The following is a 27,714-nucleotide window of genomic DNA, read 5'->3' as shown; positions in this document are numbered from 1 at the left end:
TCTTCCCTTCCTTATTCTCCTCTTCCCGTCCTCCCTTCCTTCTTCCTTCAGTTTCACAATAATGCTAGAGATGAAGCATAATTGAGACCATAAATAAGGTATAGATATATGTCTATACAATGAAGCCATCACCCAACTCCAAATGTACCACATCAACAGGTCCTTATCTCTCTGGAATCCTTCTGTCCCATCACTCTTTTTTTTTTTTTTTTTTTTTTTTTTTTTTTTTTTTTTTTTTTTTTTAAAATATGGAACGCTTCACGAATTTGCGTGTCATCCTTGCGCAGGGGCCATGCTAATCTTCTCTGTATCGTTCCAATTTTAGTATATGTGCTGCCGAAGCGAGCACTGTCCCATCACTCTTGCTCTCCCCAGTGTCTGTGTAAGTCTCAGCATCTTTCTGTTACTATACAATGCATTTTCTAGAATTTTATATGAATGGAATTAAACACTATGCACTCTTTCTCATCATCTTTATTTACGTAATATGATTAAGACACACTGTTGTCTGTAGCAATCGCTCATTTCTTTTTCTGGTGGAACAGCATCTCATTATGTGAACTCAGTATCATCTATCCACTCATCTGTCGACGGACACTTGGGTTCTTTCTAGTTTTGGTTATCACAAATGAAGCTGTTACAAGAGCAGCAGTAAGCCACCACCTGGGACACGCATACTGCACATCAAAGTGATTGAATTCAAGTGCCGGATTCATTTCCAACTCTAGCTTCCTGCTAATGTGCACCCTGGGAGGCAGTAGCTGATGGCCCAAGTTCTTGGGTTCTTGCCTCCTATGCGGGAGACTCAAGTTGAGTTCTGGGTTCCCGATGTCAGTCTGGCCCAGCCCCGACTCTGGTAGATATTTGGAGTGAACCAGCTGATGGAACATTCCTGTCTCTGTTTTTCTCTCCACCTTTCAAATAATTTTTTAAAATATGTCTCAAGAAAAGCTTTTAATCAAATTAGTTTCGGAGTATCATAAAAACTTTAAGACCTACCATATGTTCCAGCTATTCTACTTCTGGGTATTTATTAAGCTTTACCTGACACCTCCCAGGGAATTCACTGGTGGAAGGGGAGACAGGATTCAAACCCAGGTTCATGGACTGTGGGTTGCCAAGCAACATATTCACCATTGGGCCAAACGCCTACCCCTGGCAAACTTTTTGTAGACCCCAACCTTGATTGTGAGATCCTTTTACTCTGTATCTTTCTCCCAACAATTGCTAGTCAGTCTTTTCTGCAGTTAGAGTAATTTCTAATATTAGATCCTTCCAACAGCAGATGAGAAAGGCACTCCCTAGGCTGTGGGCTCTGACTCCTTCTCACAAGTCTGACATTATCCCAGAGTGAGACTTGTGAGCTGGGGGAAGATGCTCCTGAGTGACAGTGCTGACCAGTGGCACTCACTTCCAGCCCCTGTCACCTTTATCCCGAGCATACCACATCCACTGCCTTGTTTGCCTTTCTGTTGGGCACCTCTGCCTCCTCCCCATATTTGCAGCATTTAAGAGCAGCACTTGGTCATCGGGTTCCCAGCCACATAGCCTGATGCCACATCTCAAGATTTCTTTTTTCACAGCCTTGGCCTGCCTCTTGACCTACCAAGGTAATCCCTTAATTTGTAGCTGAATTCTCTGTGTTTCCCTTTAACAGGATCTTACCTAGCCACATGGCCTGCTGCCTCTGCCAATTTAAAAAGGACATTGAGACTGTCTGCAAGACAGTCAAGCTGCATTGTCGCAATGAATGTCTGACAAACCCTCTATCTTGTGGTGAGTCTGAGATGCCTGGTGATTTTAATTTCTTCTTTGTAAATTAGAGATAAATGCTTAAAGTTATAATGTAATTATTTTAGTTCATTTATTCAGAGTAAAACTCTCAATTTCTGAACTACTCTGTCAGTGAACATCAGGCTCCCAGTGACTGATAGGAAATTTGATGCTCTAACTGTTCCTTGTGCGTAAAGAATCCCAGGAAAGAAATGGAAGGGAAGGAATTAACGCTGAGGGCCACACGGTGCACCGTGCTCTCAGCTTGGTGCTTTGCTTCCATGAGCACTCATTTGGGCACTGCACCACAGCCTGTAGCCTGCTTTTATACACAGCAGCCTCCAGTGCCTCTGCCCTAGAGAACAGGTGCAGAACATTGTTGTTTGACTTGTTTTTGCAATTGTGGAAAAGAGTACAAGTGACACTACTTGATTCTGAGCCTGGGAGTTTGTGGTGCCAAGCCAGGCATGGCCGCCTGGCTCCTCTGATGGAGCGGAATGCCGTTCCACTGTAGACAGCCCAGCTCTGAACCTGCTCCGAGGCTCAGACTTCTCATTGGGCAGTTACCCAGGGGCTTTGCTGTGGTTTTCTGGATATGTGAAGTGCCACTAAGTAAGTAACTAAACTCCACCAACTAACTGGAAGTCCCACTAATGTTGGGATTCCAGACAAGACTGCTTTACTCTCCCTAGAGCTTGAATATACATCTCTGTCAGGATCCAGGACTTTAGCGCACTGCTGGCTGACAAACAGTGTTGTTTATTGTCCAGAACACTTTTCCACCTGGTAACCCCTTCTCTCCAAGAGGGGGCAGCACAAACAATTTAATGGGCTTTCACAGAGAGGAGACACAAGACGGAGGCATGAAGGGGTGAAGCCAGACACCCGGTCTTCTGCCCACCGTGGACTCTCCACGCTGTCATGTTCCTTCTTTCTCGTGTTGCTCACCTCCTGCTCTCACTGGCACGGCAGGGTCTGGGACAGAAGCCCAGCCACACAACAGCACACTTGACCTTCCTGCACTTGGAAGCTTGAAGACATCCCCAAGTCAAGCTGGAAATACTAGAAATGAAAGCAAAACCGGCATTTGCAAAAGCGGCTTCTTCCCCCCTCCCTTTTTTTTTTAAAAAGATTTATTTATTTTTATTGGAAACTCAGATTTACCGCGAGAAAGGGAGGCAGAGAGAAAAAAAATTTCTATCCACTGGATCACTCCCCAAGTGGAAGCCATGGCCAGAACTGAGTTGATCTGAAGCCAGGAGCCATGAGTGTCTTCTAGTCTCCCACATGGGTACAGGGTCCCAAGAGTTTGGACTATCCCTGATTACTTTCCCAGGCAACAAACAGGGAGCGAAAGGAGAAGTGGAACCCCTGGGATATGAGCTGGTGCCCATGTGGGATCCCGGTACATACTGGGTGAGGACTTTAGCCACTAGGCTACCACTCCAGGGCTCCAGCGTCTTTCCCTTTTGCATTTTAGGGCACTGAGCAACATTTACCCAGACACTGCTACCACCCCAGAGAGCTCACAGAACAATCTGTGCATGCATACCACCTAGCAACCTACACATCACTCCACCTACATCCCAGACCTGCCCAGATTGAAAGAACCAGGGTGGATGTGGTTTTCTGTATGAAGAACCTTCTGTGATAAGAGCTAGGAAACATTGAGCAGGGACCAAGTAACCGTTGCCTCGATGGAAAAGGACACATCCAATGAGGAGCAGGCTCCTGTTTTAGCATCTGTGCCTTCGCTCCCCTCATGTGAATGCATTTGGCCATGGTCACCTGTTGACAGCAGCCAGAAGACAAGGTTGCTGGAGAGGAAGCCTTGTGCTCCCTGGGTGTCTGAGGCAGGACGGTGCAGCATGTGCCTGTGAGGCGGGCGCTTCCACACTGGGCAGCTGCACGGAGACCGTCTCCCAGCCTTGGGCTTTTACTGGGTGCTGGGCAGTTGACCACTGGGGAGCCAAGGAACAATCCTAAACAGTGACTGCTTTTTCATACTCGGGACTCCTCTGAGGATACTCTTTTAAAAAAACACTTTTTTCTTCTTTTCTGTTGCTGCCATTTCATAGACTTCAGCTTGGGTTAATTTTTCTTCCTATGTGGTAACCAAATGGTGGTGACTCCGAGCCTAAACTGCTGGGGATCTATGACTGTACACTGACACTCAGTTTCCTGTTAACGAAAGCATTCTCTTCCTTTCTGACAGTACCAGAACCATCGACAGAGAATCCCAAAGCAGAATTCCTGAAGATACTGCAAGCCCGGAAGAAGAACACTAGCACCGAATTAATTATTACTTCAGAGACGGATAATTCAGAAAAACATACACTTGACATTCTAGACTCTACAAATGAGCAGCTAGACTTGAATGAAAAAGTTGACTTTATCAGTGCACTAAATTACGTGCTGCGTTATTTCTCAGGCAGCAATCTAGAAGACGTAGAGTCAGCGTTACTACCCTACATCAAGTTGATTTTTTCAAGTCCAGAAGAAGATAGATCTGTGGATCACTTGACAAACCATCTAGAAGACTTCTCTGTGAAAGCACAAAAACGTAAATTGGGAGAGATCCACTTTCTAGAAAAATTGATAAACTCTGAAATTCAGGAAAAAATGGGTGAGGTTAAAGACACAAAAACTGCCATGCTGATGCAGCCTCCGTTAGATATCAGAGGGAAACGACGATTCTTCTTAAGGAAGTTAAAAAGGACCCGATCACAGCAGATCAGCCTGGCGCCCACCCCAAGCACAAGACAAAGATTACAGAGACAGAAAAATGTCATCAAGGGGTCAGAGGGCCTGAGGAAAAGGCAGCAGCGGGAGGCAATCAGGAGGAGGAGAGAGAACGCGCGCCCCCTTGTGGAGGGCACCGTGCAAGGCGAGCTGGGAAGCACAGGTGCCACGGAGCAGGAGGAGCTTCATGTGGCCCAGAGGCCCTGGCACCTGGTGGCCAACTCCTTCCACCCAGAGCCCCCACTCACAGAGGAGCACAGTGTCAGGGCCGCCTCTTCCCTGAAGAGGAACATGGTGGACCGACCATCTGCTGCACTCCTTGTAAAGTCCCTCGCTGACCTAGAAAAAGGGTTAATTGACACCATGAAAATGAGGACAAAAAAGACAGAGGCAGCAGAACAAAGTTCGTATTCCAGAGTGAATTACCGCTTACACAGAATTGATCCTCATCCTATCTTTAGAACATCCAAGAGCAAAGTGAAAACAAAAGTGGCAACAGAACCAAACACAGATTCCAGAGTGAAGTACCACTTCAATAAAATTGATCTCCATCCAGTGTTCAAAACCCGCAAAGCCAAACGGAGACTGCAGTTGAGAAGGAAGAATTCCCTCAACACACAGAGCTCTGTAAAGAGGCCTCCGCTCCTTGCCCTACAGAGTCTCATCGATTCCCCTCCCCGAGAGCCTTCTCCCTCTTCTGGAGACCCGAGTTCTCAGGATATTCCATCCCCGGAAGCGAAGGCTCTTCCAATACCTCCTGCAGAAGACATTCTTGAAGCCAGCCTTGCTGCAGGAAATGACTTAGGAAAATCTCCCCCTGCCAGCACAACCCAGGGGCATCCATTGGCCGCTGGTTCCCCTGAGATTGCCCCCAACTCAGTAGTGGTGACTGAGAAAATGCAATGGGGGAACCCTAACATGGGCAAGGACATCCCCTCCATACCCACAGGCACTACTTACCCCCTGCAGTCATCCCCAGGGGACCAGTTGGAAAGTCAACTGAACCAGCAGCTACGGTCCCTCATCCCCAATAATGATGTGAGAAAGTTCATCTCACTCGTAATCCATACTGTGCAAACGGACTGTGCAGACCCCCAGGTGCAGCTGTCCTGCGCCAAGCTCATCTCCAGCACGGGCCTCCTCATGAAGCTCCTCAGTGAGCGGCAGCCAGTAACGGCGGCCAAGGCGGAATGGGACACAGACCGGCGAGAAGAAGAGCACTACATCAGCGAGAGCCCGGGACGCCTGAGTGATGCAGGAATGATCGAGTCAACCGAGGTGAGGACGGCCACGAGACAGGAGACCTGCCCTTTCCTGTCGCTTAGGAAGTGTCATTAAAGCACCAAGGAGGAGGAACAGGGGCTCCCAGTCCATATCTTGTATTGGGCACATAACTTTGGCCAAGGTGGTGATTTCCCACTTTGCTCCTTTAGAGAATGAAGCAGCCCTGACAAGCTAGAGTACCTGTAGAGTACCTGTGTGACAATAGATCATGTAACATTGGATCTTGTGTGGTCTTGAAGATCCTATAAGCCACTCACCTGGAAGAATATGGGCTGGAATAGTGAAGTGCTCATGCTGTCTCTTTATTTGATCTGTTTTAATTGTTCTTTTTCTTTTCTTTTAGCTCAGAAAAGAAGTCCCAAGATACACCCTTCACAAAACACTGATCATGGCAATATCTGTCACTGTAGCAGTGGTGATCTTAATAATGGGAGCCTGTCTTGTTGGGGTAAGGACAACGATTTACTCAGATTTCTAGAACATCCTTTCTTTGCAACAGATTTGAATGCACAGAGTGAACATCAAGGCCACTTGCCCACATACTGCCAGTTGACATTCTTTCCTGAAAAGCATACGCTTGAGATTTTGAATAGACCCTACTCCCAGGAAATCTCAGTGCAGCTGGAAACTAGATAGCAAGCCAAGCCACTGGCTATTGTGAGAGGTGAAGTGGAAGACCAGATTTCATAGATGATAACATTTCCCCACAGCTATGTCAACTGTTTGATGTGCTTACCACTCCCCCCTCTGCTACTGCTGATGTCTCTTCTCGTTGGTGAAATGATGAGAGCTGTATCAGCACCCTCACCTCACCTCACCTCACCTCACCTCACCTCACAGAATGGTTACTGTCCTCAGGACACCGCCAGAAAACAAATGGTGAAGATTCTACCTGTTCTAATACATAAGGCAGGTCTAAAGACAGGTTGTTTATGCACCTAAATGTAACTGAATCCTGCTTCCTAAGCTGAACCCTGAGATGTGCTGTGTTTGTCATATCCCATTTCTGGATCCTGGCTTTGTTCACCTATTGTTCAGTTGCAAAAAGTGTATTCCTTTTCCCAACAGGAAAGGGCTTGAATATGAAGTCATTGAAAGATCTGACAGTCTTGACTCTACCCAACCAGTCCAACCCAGTTTACTTCACTGATACTCTTACTGTCGTGTCAGCCTTGTCTGTGTTCCTGCCTAAGTGGCCCCTTACCATACCCCGGTCACACCATGGCCGTTCCTACTTTGTCCTGTGCCTGTTTCTACCTAAAATTCCCTTACTTCATGGCATGCCTTGAATCCTCCCACTCTCTTGGGGCTAAACCTTCTGTGAGACTGATCACCTTTCAATGATACCACGGGGGGAGGCATTTCCTTTTCCCTGAGAACTTTGAAAATATGGCAGTTTTCACAAAGGGAAGTGCCAAGGTCAACACACGATGGAGCACAGCAAAGGTGTATAGGGACCAAAGAGGTCCTTCCCAGGTCTATTGGCCTCGGTAACACCCGCCTGAGTGTGTCACTGTTTCTAAAGACAGACATGCCAGCCACAGCAAGGGATGGTGACAGGAGCACAGGAAGATGAGAGCCCACCAGCATGCTCGTGGCCATCCTGACATTGCACAAGGGCAGAGGGACAGCCCCCGGGCAGATGTGGAGGCAGCCCACTGGTGAGGCTGTGCCTCTGAGGGGGAGGGACACATCTGGACATTCCAGACCTTTCCATTAAACGCTGGGTTCAGCTGATTCCTTTCCATCTTTGTCCTTCCCAAGTTGCCTTCTGATGGTGCTTGAGTATGCCATGGAGGCCTGGCCCTGCAGAGGCGGCTTCTGGCTGTGCGGTCACAGCTGTTGTGTCTTTTCACTCAGGCCTGTGGTGCCGATCAGGTGAGGTTGTTTCCAGTGCGTTTGCTCTTTGTGAAAACAGTCTGATTTTTGAACCCTGGAGCTGGGAGCCACATGCGGTCAACTGCCAAGGTCTCGATGGAGACAGTCCCTGGCCACTGCAGACAGTATCCTGGCTATCTCCAGGTGGCCGGTGGCTTTTGCCTTCGGGGAAATTACTGAAATTTTGATCAAGTCCTACGTTATTTTAATGTTCATGTATAATTCTGGCTTACTTCTATTTGTATTCATTCATGTTTTCCTGAGTTCCTCTCCCCAGTTAGATGAGAAGGTGTGTGAGGTCAGGGAGTATGCAGAGTTTTGCCTGTATTAGAAAGATAGTAACAGTGTTCAAAGGATCAGAGTTAGGTACAATGTCAAGTTTACAGTGAAGAAGAATGCAATATAATATTCATTTGAAGTAGCATACAGAGTTCAGAGTTCAGTAATACACGGACGTGTGTGTTCCTAAAACTTCTGCAATGTCGCCTCTGGCCTAATCAGGTTGAGCAAACACTGCCTAGCTGCCTAAGTACTTAGGGTGAATGGCAAACAATGATAGATGCATAGTTCTCATCTTAAATGTATTTTAGTTAATGTCTTAAAAAAAAAGACAAAAACATACTGAGAATAAATTGCAAGCAGTATTTTTCAGTCTTGGCATGGAAAAGAGCTTTCTAAGCACAGTGGCACAGGAGAAACCTTTGAAAGATTTGTCTGCCTGTGTGTGACACTGCTTGCTAACTGAGCACTTGGGGAGGTCAGGCTTGGGGCAGAGTCTTCCCTGTGTTCTCGACTTACCCCTTGCCGCAGTTCCCCTTTCACAGGTCATGGCAATCAAGCTATGGTCCCAAATGACAACACCAACGCCAGACCCAGATCTCCTGACTGCAAAGAATGCATTCCTTATTACATTTGTTCTCTTTCCCTTCCTTACAAACACACTGAGAAATACTGGAAACACTTGAACAAGAAAAAGGCCACCAAAATGATTAATATATTTATTGCTTTTTTTTTTTTTTTTTAAGAAAAAAAAAAGGTTTCTAAACCAACCACAGCAAAAGAACAGGTAACACCCCAACAGAAGGGGGCACACTCTGGGATAGGGGGTTGCTAGCACACATGCCTGCACCTGCCAGTCTCACATTTTGCTGATGGGATGTGAGTTTGTTAGGTTCTTGAAACTGATTATAAACTGATAGAGTAGTATTATATTTTCTTCTAGGACTTCTGTAACATTTTGTTCTAATTTCTATTTTGTAATCCCTCTGGAGTTATTTTTCAATATGACTGAAGTAGGGAATCTAGCTTATCTTTCTCTACATGAGTTTCCAGATCTTCTAAAATAATTTTTCTTTGAACAGTTCACTCATTCCTTACCAATCTAAAATATCCTGATCTGGACGCTATGCTCTTTGCATTGATTCTGTTGTCTTTTCCTCCACCCATACCTGTATCACACAAGTAAATTCCAGTCACTTTATGGCTTAGTTTTGAGTTTCATTTTTGTTAGAGCGAGCTCCAGCTCTCTCATGTTTCTTGCACTATTCTTGCCCATCATTCCCCACTGAATGGCAGCCGGTCAGTTTTGTAAAAATGTACCTTAGGATTTGAATAAAACTGAATTGAATTATTTCGATTGAGGAGAATTGACATCATCACAACATTATAGGAACGCAAGTCTCATGGCTTTCAAAAGAGCTTTCATGTTTTCATCGCATAATCTTACGCATCTTTAATCCTTTTTGTTGGTTACAAATGGGAGCCTTCTTGCATTTTCCCATTAGTTGTTGGCAGTACACAGGAAAGTTACCACACCATGTATGTTGATCTCTTGACCTGGTGTCTGGCCAACTTTCTGGACTCGCATATTACTTTCCACAAAAATGGTAGTTGATTCTGTTGGGTTTTCCGAGTTGTCCATCATTTCACATTCAGATGACGTTTGTTTTGTCTTCCTTTGCAATACAATACTGTATTTGTCTTTTTGAAAAATGGATACTCAAGATTTATCTATTCTTATTGGAGAGACAGCTGTATCACCCATTGGTTCACTCTAAACGTCTTCAACAGCCAGAGCTGCTCTGAAGTCAGGAGCCTGGAATTGCTGTGGGTCTCCCACACAGGCACAGGAGCCCAAGCACTTGGGTTGTCCTCTGCTGCTTTACTCAGGCTGTTGGCTGACAGCTGAATCAGAAGTGTAGCAGCTGGGACTCGAACCGTTACACAAATGGGATGCTGCACCACGGGTGGAACTAAACCTAAACACCATTGCACTGGCCCCTATGTTAGGGCCTCCTCAACAGTGGTAGATAGTAGCAATCCTACTAAGCAGCCTAGTCCCCTTGACCCCTCTGTTTAGTTTTCTGATCCAGTTAAGGATGATTCATCTTTTCCTCTTTGAAGAGGTTTCATGGAGAATTGTCTGCTTAAAGTTCTCTAAACAGCCAGTAAAATGTATTAGTCGCCAGATGCATACAAAAAGAAAGGCATGTAAGTGATCTGGACATTGTGGTCACTGTGTTGCATAACAATGACTCTGTCTTCTTCCAAAACAGATTTACTCTCACAGGGCAAGACCTGAGGTAGATATAGAAAAAGGTCTGAGGTAAGTACCATCCCATCAATGTGTGAGATGAAACTCGAGAACTAGAAGGGAACTTAGAACACATGTATTCCAATCACCTCATTGAATAGTGAGGAAATCTCCACAGACAGGAAGCATACTTCACAGCTGGGGTAGACAGCACTACCATGGCACCTCTGCTGTCCCCAGTCCTTTTTTTTTTTTAAAGATTTTATTATTATTGGAAAGCCGGATATACAGAGAAGAGGAGAGACAGAGAGGAAGGTCTTCCATCCGATGTTTCACTCCCCAAATGAGCCACAACAGGCCGGTATGCCCCAATCCGATGCCAGGACCAGGAACCTTGTCCTCAGTCCTTCTTGGAGGCAGGGGCTGGGGAGGGACTCCAGCTGTGCCATCCCTGCAGCTGACAGTCATTTGGCCATACCAGAGGGCTTCCATCAGTGACATCTGCAGTGTGAGGCTGCATGAGCTAGGTAACTGCTGTCAGACTCAGGCCCTGCCTGATGTGACTCAGTTTACAGGGGCTCAAAGGACAATGCACACAGAGGCACCTTCTCCCTCACCGCACGTGAAGGAGGCATGTGAGACTCAGTCCCGGTGGGGCTGGTGTCAAATACTAAAGGAGGGAGACAGTGTGTGTGCCCCATGTGGTTGTGCAGTCTGTCACTGCACAAGGGCACTTGGGGAAGGCAGTGGTTGGGGCTGACAGCCTCACACAAAGCAGTGGTTAAAGTTGGTCCTTAGCACTGGGGCACTTCAGGCAGTCACGGAGAGCTCTCAGAAGCCTAGATCCCGGGTCTGTGGTGATTTTGCTTTGTGGTATATGTGGGACAAGGACACATTTTGTCTCGGGCACACCAGAGATGTGTGGGCTATGGAGAGTGACACCAGTCTCTGATTGTCTTGGGCATGTGTTTTCCCCCAGCGACGACTTCTTCGGATCACCCAAGAAGCAGGTAAACTGAGGGGCCACGGTGTGCTGCTGGAGGAAGGAATGGTGGGAGTAGGGGCAAAATATACATTCCCCTCCCCATCCCTAAGGGTGCTAAACCTACTGCATTTCCCTAGGTGGGCTTCTGGGAGAGGTGGCTGCACTGGCTGAGGGGTGACTACAAACCCCGCTGTGCTACAAGCAAAAAAGAGGTGATTCAAAACCTCTACTTTGAAACCTCTGACGAGGAGGCAATTTTCATCAAACCGGCAAGGTAAATGACAGGGTGCCTTCACCACCTTCCCTAACGGGAGCCAACAGGGCAGGCAGAGAGGACAAGTGGCCTGTTCTGTTCCCCACAGCACGGTGAGTGCAGGCCCAGGCGAGATGGCGGCCGCTGAGTCAACTGCCGGAGAAAGTGAAGCCCTTGAGGAGGTGCTCACTGAGTGAGCCCTGTTGCTGCGGCTGCCTCCATTTCATATTAAAAATACTTCCCTTCTAATATTTGTGTGTGTGATATTCATAAGCAGTCCCAGCCAAGATGATAAGAAATGAAAGTGTAAGTTTTAGACAACTAGAAGCCTCCGAGGTAGAAAATCCTCCCCTGGTGGCACCATGGGCACAGGACGAGCAGGGGTCCCACCACATGCCCCCAACAGTCAGGTTCTAGGACATGAACATGTGAAATACCAGGCATTCCAGGGCCTTCTCCCCTGGCTCATCAAAAACCAGTCATTTACCACAGAGGACCTGCCACACTGGCCCCTCTGAGGTCTTTCAGGTTGCCTGGATATTTGGATGTTGAAGCCCCGTGCCCTGTGGGGACATGTCCTGCCTTTTCCCCAAGCCCACAGCCTCATATGTGAATGTGTCTCATGATGCTGTCGAAAGGGCACTGGTCCTTACAAGCCATTGGGAAAGTTCTCGGGTCTGGCTTTCGCTGCATGCTGCCCCAAGTTACCTCGCAAAGTTCCTTGCTGAGAAAGAAAAACACCTTTTTCTTGCCCACTGGCTTCAGTGAGCCAGTAAAGATTCCTGAGTGTGAAACGCGAGACTAAGCAGTGGTGGCAGTGGGTGGCTACGGGGACCACCATTTCTGATTTGCTTACTTGGGGCCTAGCCCTGGAACAGGCATTGTTCAGTCTTGTATCTATCCCAGGAATTCATGGAATAGAGTTTTCTGTTTGGTTTTTAGACATCATTTCATAGAAAAGGAAACAGAGCTCAAGGAACAGAGGTGACCCGCGCAAGGCCACACATCCACAAGTGAGGCTTAACCCAGGGCTGTCAGACTCCGAAGTTTCCTAACCATTCTGCTCCGCGACTCTAGGATGCAGGGATAAAGGGCTACCATCCAGGTCAGTAACCATGGTAACCACACAGATGGAAAGACAGGGACCACTATTATTTACTAAGCACCAGCATGGCCAGGTACCATCCTGAACAGTTGTGTCGCACCATTAAGTCACAAGGACATCAACTCTGCCCATGCCAGCTCCCACTGCATCCCTGGGGAATGTTCATTTTAATGAGAGTGTAGGATATAAGGAGGAGCTGAACATGTAAAGGATAAGAAAATTCATGTGAATGGCCACACCTTAAGGAAGGTTTAGCAGTAAGATAAAAGTTACCTGTGGTAGAGCACCTGGCTTCTGCCAGCGCTGGTAGGCTACTGGGAGGCTCAGGGTGTGGGATTTTAGGGAGCCTGGGAGTGGTGCCAGCAGGTGAATGCAGGAACCTGGGACTTGTGCCCAGAAAAACAGAGTGAGCCTGAGGATTTCTGCATGTACTTGATCCAGGCAGGGGCTTGGGGTATAGAATGTAGAAGGGAGAACTGTAGGTGAGCATGCTGGGGTGGCATACTGGTGGACCGGGCTAGGGAAACTGTGAACATGCTTGGCTCTTGGGTGGGCAGAGGAGTAGTAAACAGGCCAGCATGCATGTCTGGAGCTTGGATCTCTGATGGGCAGGCAGAGCTCAACACCAGCACGCCACCACCCCATTGGAAGCCTGGGCTGGGGAACCCATGTGTTCCTGGGTGCAGCAACTATGGATTGCTCAGGGAAGGGGGTATGGGGATGTGTGGGAGGGAGGACTGCTGAGGAAGTATGTTGCAAGTGAGGAATGACTTCTGGGGGACTTCAACCAAGAAGACCACTATACTTAGCAGGTCAGTGAGGGAGCTGAGGCGGAACAGTTGGAGGAGGGAAGCTAGAGGACCTCTCTGGGTCAGACCAATGCACCTGCCCATGTGGGAGACCTGAGCTGGGCTAGTGAGCCATGACCACTGCTAACCAGCAAACACCAGCTCACACTAAAGCTAGCACTGTGGTTCTTCCTGGCAGGGCTTGATCACAGTACCCACCAGTGAGTGTCCAAACAGGGAACTGGTAATGTTAGGCTAGGCCATGACATTAACCAACACATGAGAGAATCAGGTCTGGGGGAAGATTTTGGGGGCTTTGTCCTATAGAACTGTAATATCTGCTGGTTTGCTCAAGAGCTGGGAGGTGGTGATGGACTGAGCTAGGTATGATCATGGAACCCCCTGACACGCATGGGCACTGGGGTTGAAACAGGCTGGGCTGGTCCAGGCTGCACCACTCACAAGAACACCCAAGAATAAGCTCCTGGGTGGGTCTGGCCACAACATCCACCAACTCACCTAGAGGCCAAGACACGGTTCAGACTATACCAGGTTAAGGGCCTAATTCACACTGACACACATGAGATCTGAGTCTGGGAGTGGGCCTGTTGGGGGAACTTGGAGAACTTCCTGGTGGGCCATAGCTCCCACTAGTAAGCACATGATTCAGGTCTGGGTGTTGGTCAGGCCTGGCAAGGTGCTCCAGTTGTCAGCAGATGTATGGGTTGGTTCTGGGGGAAGCGGACTGGGCAGGGCCGAGCCAAACTAGCACATTGGCATGTGTAGGAGCTAGGGTGGGGTGCAGGCTATGCTGGTCTAGGCTAATTACATCATCAGTTTGTGTGAAAGCCAGGGATGGTGAGAGGTTGGGCAGAGCCAGGATGAAGCACCCACCAGCAAGAGTTGGAACTGCGAGTGCACTGGGACAGGTCAGGCTATAGCATGAATTGGCAAAAGCTGTGACTGGGTGGGCTATGCTAGGCTGTGCCATAACAATCAATGACACACACAAGATCTGTGGCTGGGATCAGGTCTGGTTGGGGAGCTAAGGGTGATGCCCTGGGTAGGTTGTGGTTCCAAATGGTAAGCATGAGAACTGGGATGGGTTGGCGAACTGTCCTGGACATGACTATAGTATACCTCAGCATCGGTGTAGATTGGGTCTGGGGTGTGCCAGATTGATTGGATCTTGGGGTGGACCATATGAGCTTGGGCTGTAGCATCCAATAGTAAGAGCCAGATTGACTGTGGGCTGTTTGGGCAAGGCCACTGTTCCTGCCAGGATAGGAGGTGGGCCCAGTCAGATTGGGCCAAGGACCCACCAGTGTGCGTGAGACCTACCACTGGGAATTGACCTGATAGAGGAACTCAGGGAAATCCTGTCAGGATTCAATCCCTGCAGGTGAGCATCAGAACCAAGGCAGAGATCAGCCCATCCCAGGCCAGGTTACAGGACCTGCTGGCATTCATGTGGGTCAAGTCTGGAGTTGGGCCAGGGTGGGCCAATTCATAGCACCCACTGGCAGATGTGAAAACCAGCACAGGGTGCAGGACAAGCATGATTGGGCTGCACCACCAACCAGTTCACGTTAGGGCCAGGACTGGGGGTTGTCCAGGTTGGGCCAGGCTGCAGCATCCACTGGTGAATGCCAACCTGAAGCCAGGTATACCAGACTGGGCTGCAGGACCCTCCAGCACAAGTAACACTTGAGGGGATATACTTGGCAGGGGGACATTGGGGCCTCCCCTGCTGGGCCAGTGTTACTGCTGCTGAGCATGAGAAACTGGGACCAGCAGGGGCAGAACAGGACAGGCAGGGTTACAACACCCATTGGCGTTCATGTGAGCCAGGTTGGGCTAAGTGAACATAGCCACTGGTGCATTCATGAGCCAGATAAGTGCAAGCTGGTCAGGCTTCACCACAGTGTCAGCTGGCAAGTGCTGCAACTAGGGGCAAGTCTCGTCTAGCTAGACCACAGAACCACCTGGAAAGTACAAGATCAGGACTAATAAGAATGAGAATTAGGGCTGGGGGTGGATCTGGTTGGACAGGCAGTAGCACCCACCAGCATAACTGTGGGCTGGGTAGTGGGGTTGCTTAGGCTGAGCTAGCCTGCAGCACCCAGTGGTATGTAGAAAAGCCAAATGGTATATGGGACAGACTGGACCAGTCTGTTGCATATCTTGCCTACACAGGAACCATAGCTGGGGGGTGGTTTGGTGGGGGTAGTTGAAAGTTGCTCTGACAGGGTTGCTGTTGCCACTGGTATGCATGAGTGCTGAATGTGTTGTGGGTAGGGTTGGGCTGGGCCACAGTATCCATTGGTTTGTGTAAGAGATGGATCTGGGGACAGAACTGACCCAACAACTGCAACCACCAGTGTGCGTGTAGGCTGATGTGGTGATGGACTGAACCAGACCCCACACTGGCTTCACATAAGAGTCATGTCTGAGGGCCCGGCGGCGTGGCCTAGCGGCTAAAGTCCTCGCCTTAAACGCCCTGGGATCACATATGGGTGCCGGTTCTGATCCTGGCGGCTCCACTTCCCATCCAACTCCCTGCTTGTGGCCTGGGAAAGCAGTTAAGGACGGCCCAAAGCTTTGGAACACTGCACCCGCGTGGGAGACCTGAAAGAGGTTCCTGGTTCCCGGCGTCGGATCGGCGCGCACTGGCCCGTTGCGGCTCACTTGGGGAGTGAAACATTGGATGGAAGATCTTCCTCTCCTCCTCTCCTCCTCTCCTCCTCTCCTCCTCTCCTCCTCTCTGTATATCCGGATTTCCAATAATAATCTTTAAAAAAAAGAGTCATGTCTGAGATCACTTCTGGTGAGGTTTCTCTGGGGACCCCCCAACTGGACCACTGGACTGGGAACACCAATCATGGAGGGAAAAATCACAGGATCTGTGGTCTGATCCTGGGCTACATGTGGCAGAGTTGGCCTTAAGCTGCTGAAGATGGAGCAGCGACGGCATGCCCAGATGTACATGGAGGATGCGGAAGTTCATTGGGGCCTGCAGAGGACATCTAGTACCATAGCAGAGGATGGAGGGCAGAACAAATTGGACAGCTCTCCCAGCCAAGGTTTGCCAGCACGTATATAGGTGAATGAAAATTCTGAGATGGAGTATGTCGGCCAGTGGACCTTGAAAGGATTTCTCATCCTTGGAGTAATGAAATCAGCAAGCATTTCAGAACTATCAAAACCACTCGAGTAGTGCCCTGGGAGCATGCTCCACCTTCAGGGCCCTGGGATGACATTGGCTATCCCCCCATTCCTGGTACTAATGCGGTTAGGATGCTGGGTGTGGCTTCTTCCCTTTTCTCCTTTCTTCCCCCAGATACAGGAAGAAGGAAAACAGAATTGGAAGCAGTGGTCTCATCTACCTACTATTCCTTGACCCCTTCCCATCCTAATCAGTGGTCCACATGGGCATGCACCCTTCTCAATTATGTAATCATCAAAAATTAATTTAAAAACTAATGGAGCAAATAAAAATCACTGAAAAAAAAAGTTATCTGTGACACCTGAGCCATCAAACTAACCCTGGATTTCCTAACCAGATTACACAAGAGCCCAATAAACTGCTTTCTTACTTAACCTGCTATTGTATCGAGTCTCTATTAGAGCCCCCTGAGCTTACCACCACATCAGAGTTAGCTGTGGCCACAAGAATGCTATGTGATCCACCATACTAAAACAGAGTGGATTACAATCAGGATTCCCACAGGTCTGCAGGTGGATGGTATCATTATACCGGAGGGCTCTGCAACTAAGATTGGCTCTGCTTTTCCTATAGGTCTGCACACTGGCAAGGACAGGGCGGGGGCTGGTCCTAGGGTGTCCACTCTGGGGTCCAGGCTGAAGAGCCAGCTGCTACCCACAGAGAAGTTGGAAGTGCACAAGGAAACAGAAACTCACAAGGCCTCTTTAAGCCTAGGGGCAGAACTAGCAACTTTCATTGCTGTTTTTAAGGTTTATTTTTATTGGGAAGTCAGATATATAGAGAAGAAGATCTTCCGTCTGTTGATTCACTCCCCAAGTAGCCACAACCGCCAGAGCTGCACCAATCCAAAGCCAGGAGCCTGGAGCCTCTTCCGGGTCTCCCACATGGGTGCAGGGTCCCAAGGCTTTGGGCCATCCTTCAATGTTTTCCCAGGCCACAAGCAGGGAGCTGGATGGGAAGGGGGGCCGTTGGGATACGAACCGGTGCCCATATGGGATTCCGGTGCTTGCAAGGTGAGGACTTCGGGCACTAAGCTGCCGCTCTGGACCCCTTTCATTGCTTCTTCATTCCATGAGCCAACACTGGCTACATGGTCAAGCCCAAAGCCAGAGGGCAACAGAGAGTGGTCCACCCACAATGAGATCAGAGCAGTGTGTGGATCAGACAGGGCAGGGAACTGGAGCCAACAATCCTATCTATCCCGGGGCTTCTTTTTGAGGTGCTGCCTACAAAGGCACTGTCTGTCACAAACCCAGTTCTTTCCTAGGTTTCAATAGTTCAGCTGGAATGTTGACAGGGTAAGATCCCATCTCCTACTCCTCACTGCTGCCACATTCTTCCCCCTGTGATCAGCTGGGCAGTAAGGACTTCCTGAAGCTCCACACACTGTGTCAAGTAGCCACCCCAGATGCTGTGAGGACTGTGCCTTGTGGAGCTGAAATCTGCACCCAGATGCACCTGACACCAAATGCTGTGATCTCCAGAAGAGAGAGGCACACATTGAAACGTTAATGCAATTTCTCTAGAAGTCATTTTAAACCGGGGAGTTCCAAAGCTTATCATTGCTTAAAATAGCCTAAGAGGAAGGCTTGTCTAATGTGACAACCCGGGAAGGACACCCCTGGCTTCAGGACAGTGGTAAGGCAGTGACTACCAGAGTTCCTACTGCTGCACAATTTCTCTCAGCCCCCCTCATCAGGGCAAACACTAGACCAGCCCCAGTGCCCCCGCCACCTTAACTAGTGCTGCCTTTCCCAGGAAACCTGGTCCTTTAAAAGAGAACCACTTGAATGGGCCCGGCGGCATGGCCTAGCAGCTAAAGTCCTCCCATTGAAAGCCCCGGGATCCCATATGGGCGCTGGTTCTAATCCCAGCAGCTCCATTTCCCATCCAGCTCCCTGCTTGTGGCCTGGGAAAGCAGTTGAGGACAGCCCAAAGCTTTGGAACCCTGCACCCGTGTGGGAGACCCAGAAGAGGTTCCTGGTTCCCGGCTTCGGATCGGCGCGCATCGGCCCGTTGCAGCTCACTTGGGGAGTGAGTCATCGGATGGAAGATCTTCCTCTCTGTCTCTCCTCCTCTGTGTATATCTGGCTGTAATAAAATGAATAAATCTTAAAAAAAAAAAAAAGAACCACTTGAAAGAACTGAACCCCATAAATTCTGAAGGGGATAAGTGGGCCCAACCCTATGGTTAGCTTAAGGGTTGGGGGTGATGATGGCCTGAGCTAGGAGTGACCATGGACCCTGCTGACACTCAGCAGGTGCTGGGACTGAAATCAGGCTGGGCAAGTCCAGGCAGCAGCACCAAGACATGAATCCTAAAACGGGATGTGAGGCAGGCTGGGCTCATACAAAGGCCAAGATGGAGTGCCAGGCTATGCTGGGCAAGAGCCTAGCAACTGCTGGGGCATGTGAGATCTGGGTCGGTGAGTGGGCCAAGTGGGAGAACCTGGGAACTCCCCTATTGGGGTCACAGCTCCCGCTGGTGAGCACAAGTTCCAGGCCTGGCTGTTGGGCAGCCTGAGTAGGGAAACTCCAACTGTTGGCTAATGTGTGGGTTGGTTTTGGAGTGGGGCAGACTGGGCAGGATCAAGCCAACCTTACCTGACGAGCAGAAACCAGCCTGGAGCATAGGTCAAGCTCAGCTAGGCTGTCACACCTAACAGGTTGCATGAGCCTGGGATGGGAGCAGATGGAGCAGAGCCAGGTTCCAGCACCTGCCAGCAATGGTGGAACTTGGGGTAGGCTGGGTCAGGTCATGCTACAGCATCCAAAAGCAAAGGTCATAACAGGTGAGGGACTAGGCCAAGCTGGGTCAGAGCAACCACTGCCACGTGCAAGATCTATAGGTGGGAATAGACTTGGTTGAGGAACTAAAGGGATACACTGGCTGGGTTGTGGTTCCCACTGGTAAGCGTGGGGTTGGAATGGGAGCCGCATTCTGGTCTGGACATGGCTGCAGCGTACCTTGGCACAAGTGTGGACTGGGGCTGAGAATGCCAGACTGGGCCAGACCCCAGCACCCACTGGTGCTTGTGAGGACCAGGATAGGTGTAGGATGAGCTAGGCTAGGTTTTTGCTCTTGCTGAGCCAGGTGTGAACTGTGTCTACGTGTGGACCAGGCTAGACTGGGCTGTGATACCCAACAATAATAACTGGAATGGTTATCCTCCCCCACCTGTCTCTCCATTCTGCTTTTCTGTGATGGCTTTGATCTTGGGAGGATTCATGTCTCTTGTCTGCAATGATGAGCATTGAAACTCAACACTGATGGAGAGGAGACACCTCTGAGAAAAGGCAGACCTCTAAGGTCTCCTCATTGTACCTCATGGACATAGGTCAAAGATGAGGAGACTCTGGCCAGTCAAGGTCACGTGCACATCTTGGGATGGGGAAGTTTAATCAACAACTTGACCCCGGGAGACTTATATGAAATAGAGGAGGCACATCCCAATAGTAAAACAAGAGGGACGTGCTAATACTAGAAGCCAAGGGAGTGAGATGAGCCAGAGAGCATCAGAGCTGGATGCTGGATTGACATAACCCTTCAGTCTTAGCCTCAAAGCAGTTCACATGTTTGCAGAGGCCAGAACCATCAGGATACCTTTCAGGTTCCCCTTTCTGGTCCCAGAGCAATTGGCCAGGGCCGTTACTGTTCAAGTGGTAACATGAGCCTTACTTTCCATCTGGTCTCCCTGGTGGGCTCAGGGTCCTGATATGAGACACTTAGTGAAAATGTGCCCCTGAGTGTGCATTTCCTTCTCACCCATCCCCCAGCCCCTCCCAGCACCTGGGCTGTTATGTGGCTTCACAAGTACCTGCAGTGTGCGATGAGAAGAGAGACAAGCCTGCAGATCTATTTTGACAAGGTCGAAGGCCTGGGAAAGAAGACCAAGAAACTCCTGAAGAACAGACAAGATTACTTCAAGGGGTCCCCCACAGCACCAGGAGATGGCGGCTGTGCACAAAGCACGTAAGTACATTGTTTGCTCCCGTGCTAAACCACCAATGCTTTTGCTGAGCCAATTTGGGTGAGAAATACTCTTTTTAGCCACAGTAACTGGCGACTTGAAGTGAATAATGTGTCTCCATGTCCTTATTTTAAAGCCATAGTGCTCAGCCATTAAGTATACTGGACACCCACTGTGGATTTAATCGAAGTAGTGGTAGGATCTCACTTGTGGGAGGGGAGTTATTAAATGCCAGTCCCAGCCCCAACTGCAAGAGCTAGTTTTATAAATGGAAGCACGGCCTGGGGCCACAACCTTTCTGCACATTAGAGACAGTAGTGAGGAAACACAGGACCCTAGACCAAGATGAGGGGCACTTGGTTCTGAAACTGACCTATACCCAAACTGCCTTGGTGCCCTCTTGGCATTTGCACCTGGCAGCTTCCCTGACATCCCTCACCCTCCTCAGGCCCAAGATTTCTACTTGGCTAAAGCCTGAAAGTAAAGTATCCAGAACACTGCCCTTGCTGGCTGCCTGCACTGCCCCTCACTGATTGTGGTCACTATTTGGGACATTTTGTGCTGAATCCGTTTGAGAGTGATAGATGGTACAACCAGAATGTGAGAAAACTGGATCTGAGGTCACATTCTGTAGGGGGATTGTAGGCATTCCTCTGTGGAACTGCAACACTTCCTGGTTTATGCAGAGAGCTGGGGATGGTGATGGGCTGACCCAGGCTGGACCACAGAACTCACCTAACATGAACCCACCTGATACTCTTGGGAACTGAAGCCCGGATAAGGTTGGGTGGTGCCAGGATACAGCACTCACCAACACATGCAAGGAGCAAGCCTGGCAACACACCATGCAAAACAGGGCCGCTGACCCCACTGGCAGAAAGGGTATACCTAAGAAGCCGTTGAACTTGACTGGACAATAAGATGCTGGACTCTATGTTTGGTATACGCTTGCAATGGGGGAATCTCAACTGAACTTGAGCTGTGGTTATGCAACAAGGTGGAGGAATCCACCATGGTGGGAGGGTTTAGGGAGGGGTGGGGAGAACCCAAGCACCTATGAAACTGTGTCACATAATACAATGTAATTAATGAATTAAAAATAATAAATAATTTAAAAAAATACATTACCCTCAGGAAACTTAAAAAAAAAAAAAAAAAAAGCAGACCTGGTAGAGGAACTTGGGGAACTTCCTACTAAGCCCCAGCTCCTGCTGGGGAGCATAAAAGCCAAGGCGGGGGGTGTGCCAGGCCAAGGTGTGGGCCTTGCCCAACTGGGCTAGGCTGCAACACCTGCCAATAAGAGCTGAGACTGCAGGTGGGCCATGTCAGGCTGGATTGATGGCACTCACCAGCATGCGCAAGATCTAGGGCTGGGAACAGGCATGGTAGAGAAACTCCAGGCTGCAGTTCCCACTGATTGTGAAAGCCGTAGGTGGACCATGCTGGGCAAGACTGCAGCACCCATCAGCGTGTGTGTGGGCTGGGTCTGGGAACGGGCCAGACTGGGCTAGTTTGTAGCACTCCCCAGTGATCATGAGAGCCCAAATGGGTGTGAAACAAGCCAAGCTAGGTCACAGCATCTACCATATCACATGAGAACTGGACCTGGCAGAGATTCAGGCTGGCCTAGGCTGTAGGACCCATTGGTGTTAGCTGGAATGGCTTTGTGCCACTCAGGCTAAGCTGTAGAACCTGCTGGTGGGTGCCAAATGTGGGCTGGCTATGTCAGTCTGAGTAGCAGCACCCATAGGTACACACAATACCCATTGCTGGAAGCAGGCCTGGTAGGGGAACTTGGGGAACTGTCCTGCCAGGCACGGCATGAGCCAGGGCTGCGCGCATCTAGACCAGGCTGGGATGCAGCACCTGTTGGCACATGTGTAAGATGGGTTTGGGGGTGGGTCACACTGGGTGTGGGCTGGGCTGGATCATTCCACAGCACACTCTGGCATAAGTGAGAGTCTGAACAGGGTGTTTGGCAGGCTGGGTTGAACCACAATTCCTGAAAGTTCACATGGAGGTGGGCAGGCTGAGCTAGGCTGCTGCACCTGCCAGCAAGAACTGGGAGTGGAGGCAGACCAGGAAGAGCCAGGCTATAGCACCTGCTTCTGAATACTAAGACTAGGCATGGGTCATCGTAGCTTGGGCCACAGCACCTACTTGCACACACAAGACCCAGGGCTTGGAATGAGACTGCTAGGGGAATCTTAGGGACTCCCTTACTGGGCCACTGCTTTCACTATGAGCGTTAGAGTTGGGAATGGGGCAGGCCAGCCTGAGGGCAGAGCATGCTGGGTTAAGTTGCTGTACCCACTGGCAGGCGTGAGAAACAGAATGGGTTTGGGCCAGATGTGCTGGGCCATAATACCAGCTGGCAAGCACCAGGACTGTGTGCTAGCCATGTGAGGTTGGACTGCAGTAGGCCCTGGCAAGCACAAGTTGTGGGACTAGGAAAATGCCTGGCAAGGGAGCTGTGGGCACTCCCTTGCTGGGTCCTAGCTATTGCTGCTGAGCACAAGAGCTATGGCTGTAGGTGGGTCAGGCTGGACAAGGTGGCAGCACCTGTCAGCACATGTGAATGTTGGGTCTGAGAGTGGATTGGGCTGAGGTAAGCCCCAGCACTCACAGGTGTGCACAAGAACTGGATGGGTGCTGGGCTGGGCCAGACTAGGCTGTAGCAGAGGTTGGCACCCAAAAACCAGAGCTGCGGGGGTGGGGCTGGTGGGGATTATTAGGTGTCTTCCTTACTAGGCCATGGTACTCACAGTACGTGTGAGGAATGGTTCTGCCGTGGGCCGGATAGGCTGGGCCTCAGGAGCCGTTGATTCATAAAGTGCGTCCTTTCTTACGAAAACATATTTAACTTTGTTTTTGTCTTCTCAAGGTAGTGTGGAGAATCTAATACTGGTTGATACATCATTTTTTTAAAAATTTTATTGGAAATATCTTCCATTGACTGGTTCAATCCACAAGTGGCCGCAATGGCTGGAGCTGTACCAATCTGAAGCCAGGAGCTTCTTTTAGGTCTCCCATGCGGGTGCAGGGTTCTAAGACTTTGGCCCGTTCTCAACTGCCTCCCAGGCCACAAGCAGGGAGCTGGATTGGAAATAGAGAACTAGGATATAAACTGGCACCCATATGGGATCTTGGTGTGTGTGCAAGGTGAGGATTTAGCCACCAGGCTACCTTGCTGGGCCCTGATACATCATTTTGATGCGTAACTTAGAGCTAAGGTTCTAGCCTGACATATAAATACTGGTGAAAATCTAAGTTTCTCTTCTCCATTTGCAATTCTTTATCATATTTATACATATTATCTAGAGGAAAGTACATATTTTATGTGTTAAGATATCTCAATGATTTCATATTCTGAATGTAATTAGTACCTCTGACCTGCACACTTGAAAATGGCTGATGTGGTAACACGAATGTAGGTTTCTAAAAAACAATGTTTTAATTAAAAATGCAAGTGACTTAGGGCCTGGCATAATGGTTCAGTGGCCGTATAGAGAGATGGAGAGACAGAGTGAAAAATTTTCCATCTCCTGGTTCATTCTCCAAATAACTGCAACAGTGCTTGCAAGTGGAGGATTAGCTCGTTGAGCTGCAGTGCCAACCCCTATCCTATAAGATTTCTGAACAATTTAGCATCTCTCCCTACACAAAGACCTTTAAACAAAACTTTAAAAAACTAAAATCCTGCCTTACACACTGGGATCCTATATGGGAGCCAGTTCTAATCTCGGCAGCTCCACTTCCCATCCAGCTCCCTGCTTGTGGCCTGGGAAAGCAGTCGAGGACGGCTCAAAGATTTGGGACCCTGCACCTGCGTGGGAGACCCGGAAGAGGATCTCGGCATCGGACGGAAGATCTGTCTCCCCTTCTCTCTGTATATCTGACTTTGCAATAAAAAATAAAATAAATCTTTCAAAAAAAGAGAAAATCTCTGTTGCTCTGCTTTTCTAATAAATCTTTTTTTTTAAAAGATTTATTTTATTTTTGTTACAAAGTCAGATATACTGAGAGGAGGAAAGATAGAGAGGAAGTGGAGCTGCCGGGACCAGAACCAGTGGCCATATGGGATCAAGGCAGGGACCTTAGCCACTAGGCCACGCTGCCGAGCCCTAATAAATCATTTTTTAAAATTTTATTTATTGTTATCTAAAAGGCAAAGCTACAGAGAAAGGAGAGACACGGAGAGAAATCTTCTATCTGGTTGCACACTCCCCAAATGGCCACAATGGCCAGAGCTGCGTTACTCTGAAACCAGGAGTCAGGAACTTCCTTCAGGTCCACCATGTGGGTACAAGGGCCCAGGACGTGGGCCATCCTCAGTGCTTTCCCAGGCCAGCATCAGGAAGCTAGACTAGAAATGGAGCAGCTAGAATTGGAGCTGGTGCCCACAAAAAATGCTGACACTGCAGGGGAGGCTTAGCGTGCTATGCCAGGGTTGGCCCTTCGAGTAAATAATTTTTAAAAACAAACCAAAGTGTGATTTTAAAAAAGCAAAGGCTATAAGAGCTTAGAATCTTGTTTTTCACAGCCTCAAATGCTTGTAGACAGGCTCTGGAAGGAGGGACTGTGTCATGCAGGCATTGACTCAGATGACAGAAGATAAGATTAAAACCACTTTGATTCTGACACGTGAGAACATTTAGCTTCAACCTGTGATGAACAGAAAAACATCTCTGGCCATCTGTCTGCCCTGGGTCAGGGAGGAGTCAGGCACAGGGAAGCAGAGATGTGCACGTGGGCTTATTTCCGGGGTTCCTTAGTTTATCAGTTCCCTAGTTGAGTCTAGGGTGATTCAGCCAGGGAGCACTGCTTCAACCTGTTTGGTCTCGATCCATCCAGAAAACTCCCTCACTATTTGCTTTTATTATTAATTTACAGGCAAGCAGTGGCAATTCTGACAGTTCTCCCTCTCACAGTCACAAGGCCACCTTGACAGCCTGCACCACAGGACTGTCTGCAACATGCTGAGCTCCAGGGTCAGTCACCAGAGTCCTAGCCTGGAGAGTTATGGAGTCATATGGAGTGACTCAGCAGATGGAAGACCTTCCTCTCTGTCTCTTTTCCTCTCTGTATATCTGACTTTCCAACAAAAAACAAATTTAAAAAAAAAAGATAAAAAGCATATTTGTGGAGGCAGAGAGCACAAATAGTTTTGGGGGGTAGCATCAATACACATGTATCACGAATTAAAGAGAAATCACAATTAGGGCCTGAAATGGAAACCTAGTGACAAAAGTCCTCATCTTGCATCCACTGGGATCCCATAAAGGTGTCAGTTCAAATCCTGGCTGCTCCTCTTCCCATCCAGCTCCCTGTTTATGCCCTGGGACAGCAGTGGAGGATGGTAACCCTGCTTTGGAACCCTGCAGTCTCATGGGATATCTGGCAGAAGCTCCTGGCTCCTGGCTTTGGATTGACACATCTCTGGCTGTTTTGGCCACTGAGGGAATGAATCAGTGGATGGAAGATCTTTCTGTCTCCTTTTCTTTCTGTGAATCTGACTTTCCAATCAAAATCAATCAATCAATGAATCTTGTTTTTAAAAGGAATCACAATTATTCAAAGGAGAAGAAAAGCAAATATAACAATCACAATAATGAAAAATGCTGACCATGCATAATAAGACTATCATTATATAGATGATGCAGATAATTTTTTAAGATTTATTTAATTTTTATTGGAAAGTCAGATGTATAGAGAGCAGGAGAGACAGAGAGGAAGATCTTCCATCTGATGTTTCACTCCCCAAGTGGCCACAACAACTAGAGCTGAGCCAATCTGGAGCCAGGAGCCCGGAGCCTCGTCCAGATCTCCCACACAGGTGCAGGCTCCCCAAGTGAGCCGCAACGGGCCGGTACGCACCGATCCGATGCCGGAACCAGGAACCTCTTCCGGGTCTCCCACGCGGGTGCAGGGTCCCAAAGCTTTGGGCCGTCCTCGACTGCTTTCCCAGGCCACAAGCAGGGAGCTGGATGGGAAGTGGAGCTGCTGGGATTAGAACCGGCGCCCATATGGGATCCCGGGGCGTTCAAGGCGAGGACTTTAGCCACTAAGCCACGCCGCCGGGCCCAGAGTCTGACTTATTTTAAGAGAATCAACCAAAAGTGTCCAGGAAGTACATTGTAGATCCATGGTGCTGAAGTGAACCAAGCGGGGAAGGGCCAGCCTCAAGCTAAGCTGCTGGCACCACCTGCATCCCATAGCAAAGTGCTGGTTCAGGTCGGGGCTGGTCAGCTCCTAATTAAATCTGTTAATGCACTTTGGGAAGACAGAAAAAGATGGCCTAAGTACTTGGGCCCCTGACACCCATGTGGAAGACCCAGATGGTGTTTCTGGTTCCTAGCTTCAGGCTGACTCAGCCTTGGTTGTTGTGGGCATTTGGGTAGTCCATCAGTAGATTCTGTGTGTGTGTGTGTGTGTGTGTGTGTGTGAGAGAGAGAGAGAGAGAGAGAGAGAGAGATTCAAGTAAATCTTTAAATTTTTTTTTTTGTGGGGGTGAGGGGAGAGAGCCCAACCTCATAGCTCAATTGGCTAATCCTCCTCCTCGCAAGTGCCAGGATACCATATGGGCACTGGTTCATATACCATCTGCTCCACTTCCCGTGCTCCCTGTTTGTGACCTGGAAAAACAGTGGAGGACGGCCCAATGCCTTGGGACCCTGTACCTGCTTGGGAGACCTCAAATGAGCTCCTAACACCTAACTCCTGGCTTAGAATTGGCTCAGTCCCGGCCATTGCATCCATTTGGGGAATGAACCAGCAGACGGATGATCTCTCTGTCTCTTCTCTCTGTGAATCTACCTTTCCAATAAAAATAAATAAGTCTTCAAAAAGATATTTTTTATTGGAAAGGCAGATCATATTTATGGAGAGAAGGAGAGACAGAGAGAGAACTTCCATTTGTTGATTCACTCCCCTCCCCAAATGGCAATAACAGCCAGAGATGAGCTGAGCTGATTGAAAACCCAGATACAGGAGCTTCTTCCAGATCTCCCATGTGGGTGCAGGAACCTAAGTACCTGGGCCATCTTCAGCTGCTTTCCCAGGCCATAAGCAGGGAACTGGATCAGAAGCGGAGCAGCCAGGACACAAACTAGCACGCATACAGGATGCCAGTGTCACAGGGTGCCACCATGCTAACTTCTCAAATAAATCTTTTAA

The 27,714-nt window shown here is 48.9% G+C and overlaps 1 protein-coding gene and 1 non-coding gene across 2 annotated transcripts in view; one reads left to right on the top strand and one right to left on the bottom strand.

The window, feature by feature from the left end:
- Positions 1 to 5,969, top strand: part of LOC131482355 (leucine-rich repeat-containing protein 37A-like) — a 39,549-nt gene extending 33,580 nt beyond the window's left edge. Inside the window, exons 7-9 of the mRNA XM_058675811.1 lie at positions 1,658 to 1,776; positions 3,989 to 4,221; positions 5,485 to 5,969. Of these exons, the coding sequence (XP_058531794.1) occupies positions 1,658 to 1,776; positions 3,989 to 4,221; positions 5,485 to 5,853 (721 nt within the window). The 3' untranslated portion in view covers positions 5,854 to 5,969. The remainder of the gene's footprint in view (positions 1 to 1,657; positions 1,777 to 3,988; positions 4,222 to 5,484) is intronic.
- Positions 243 to 349, bottom strand: LOC131482456 (U6 spliceosomal RNA). The gene has a single exon (XR_009247012.1). It is a non-coding gene; the product is annotated as a U6 spliceosomal RNA (small nuclear RNA).
- Positions 5,970 to 27,714: the final 21,745 nt, after the last annotated feature.

The sequence above is a fragment of the Ochotona princeps genome, chromosome 17, assembly GCF_030435755.1.
Source record: "Ochotona princeps isolate mOchPri1 chromosome 17, mOchPri1.hap1, whole genome shotgun sequence".
NCBI lineage: Eukaryota > Metazoa > Chordata > Mammalia > Lagomorpha > Ochotonidae > Ochotona > Ochotona princeps.
The sequence above is the reverse complement of the archived record's forward strand: the minus strand, read 5'-3'. Positions and strand labels throughout refer to the sequence as shown.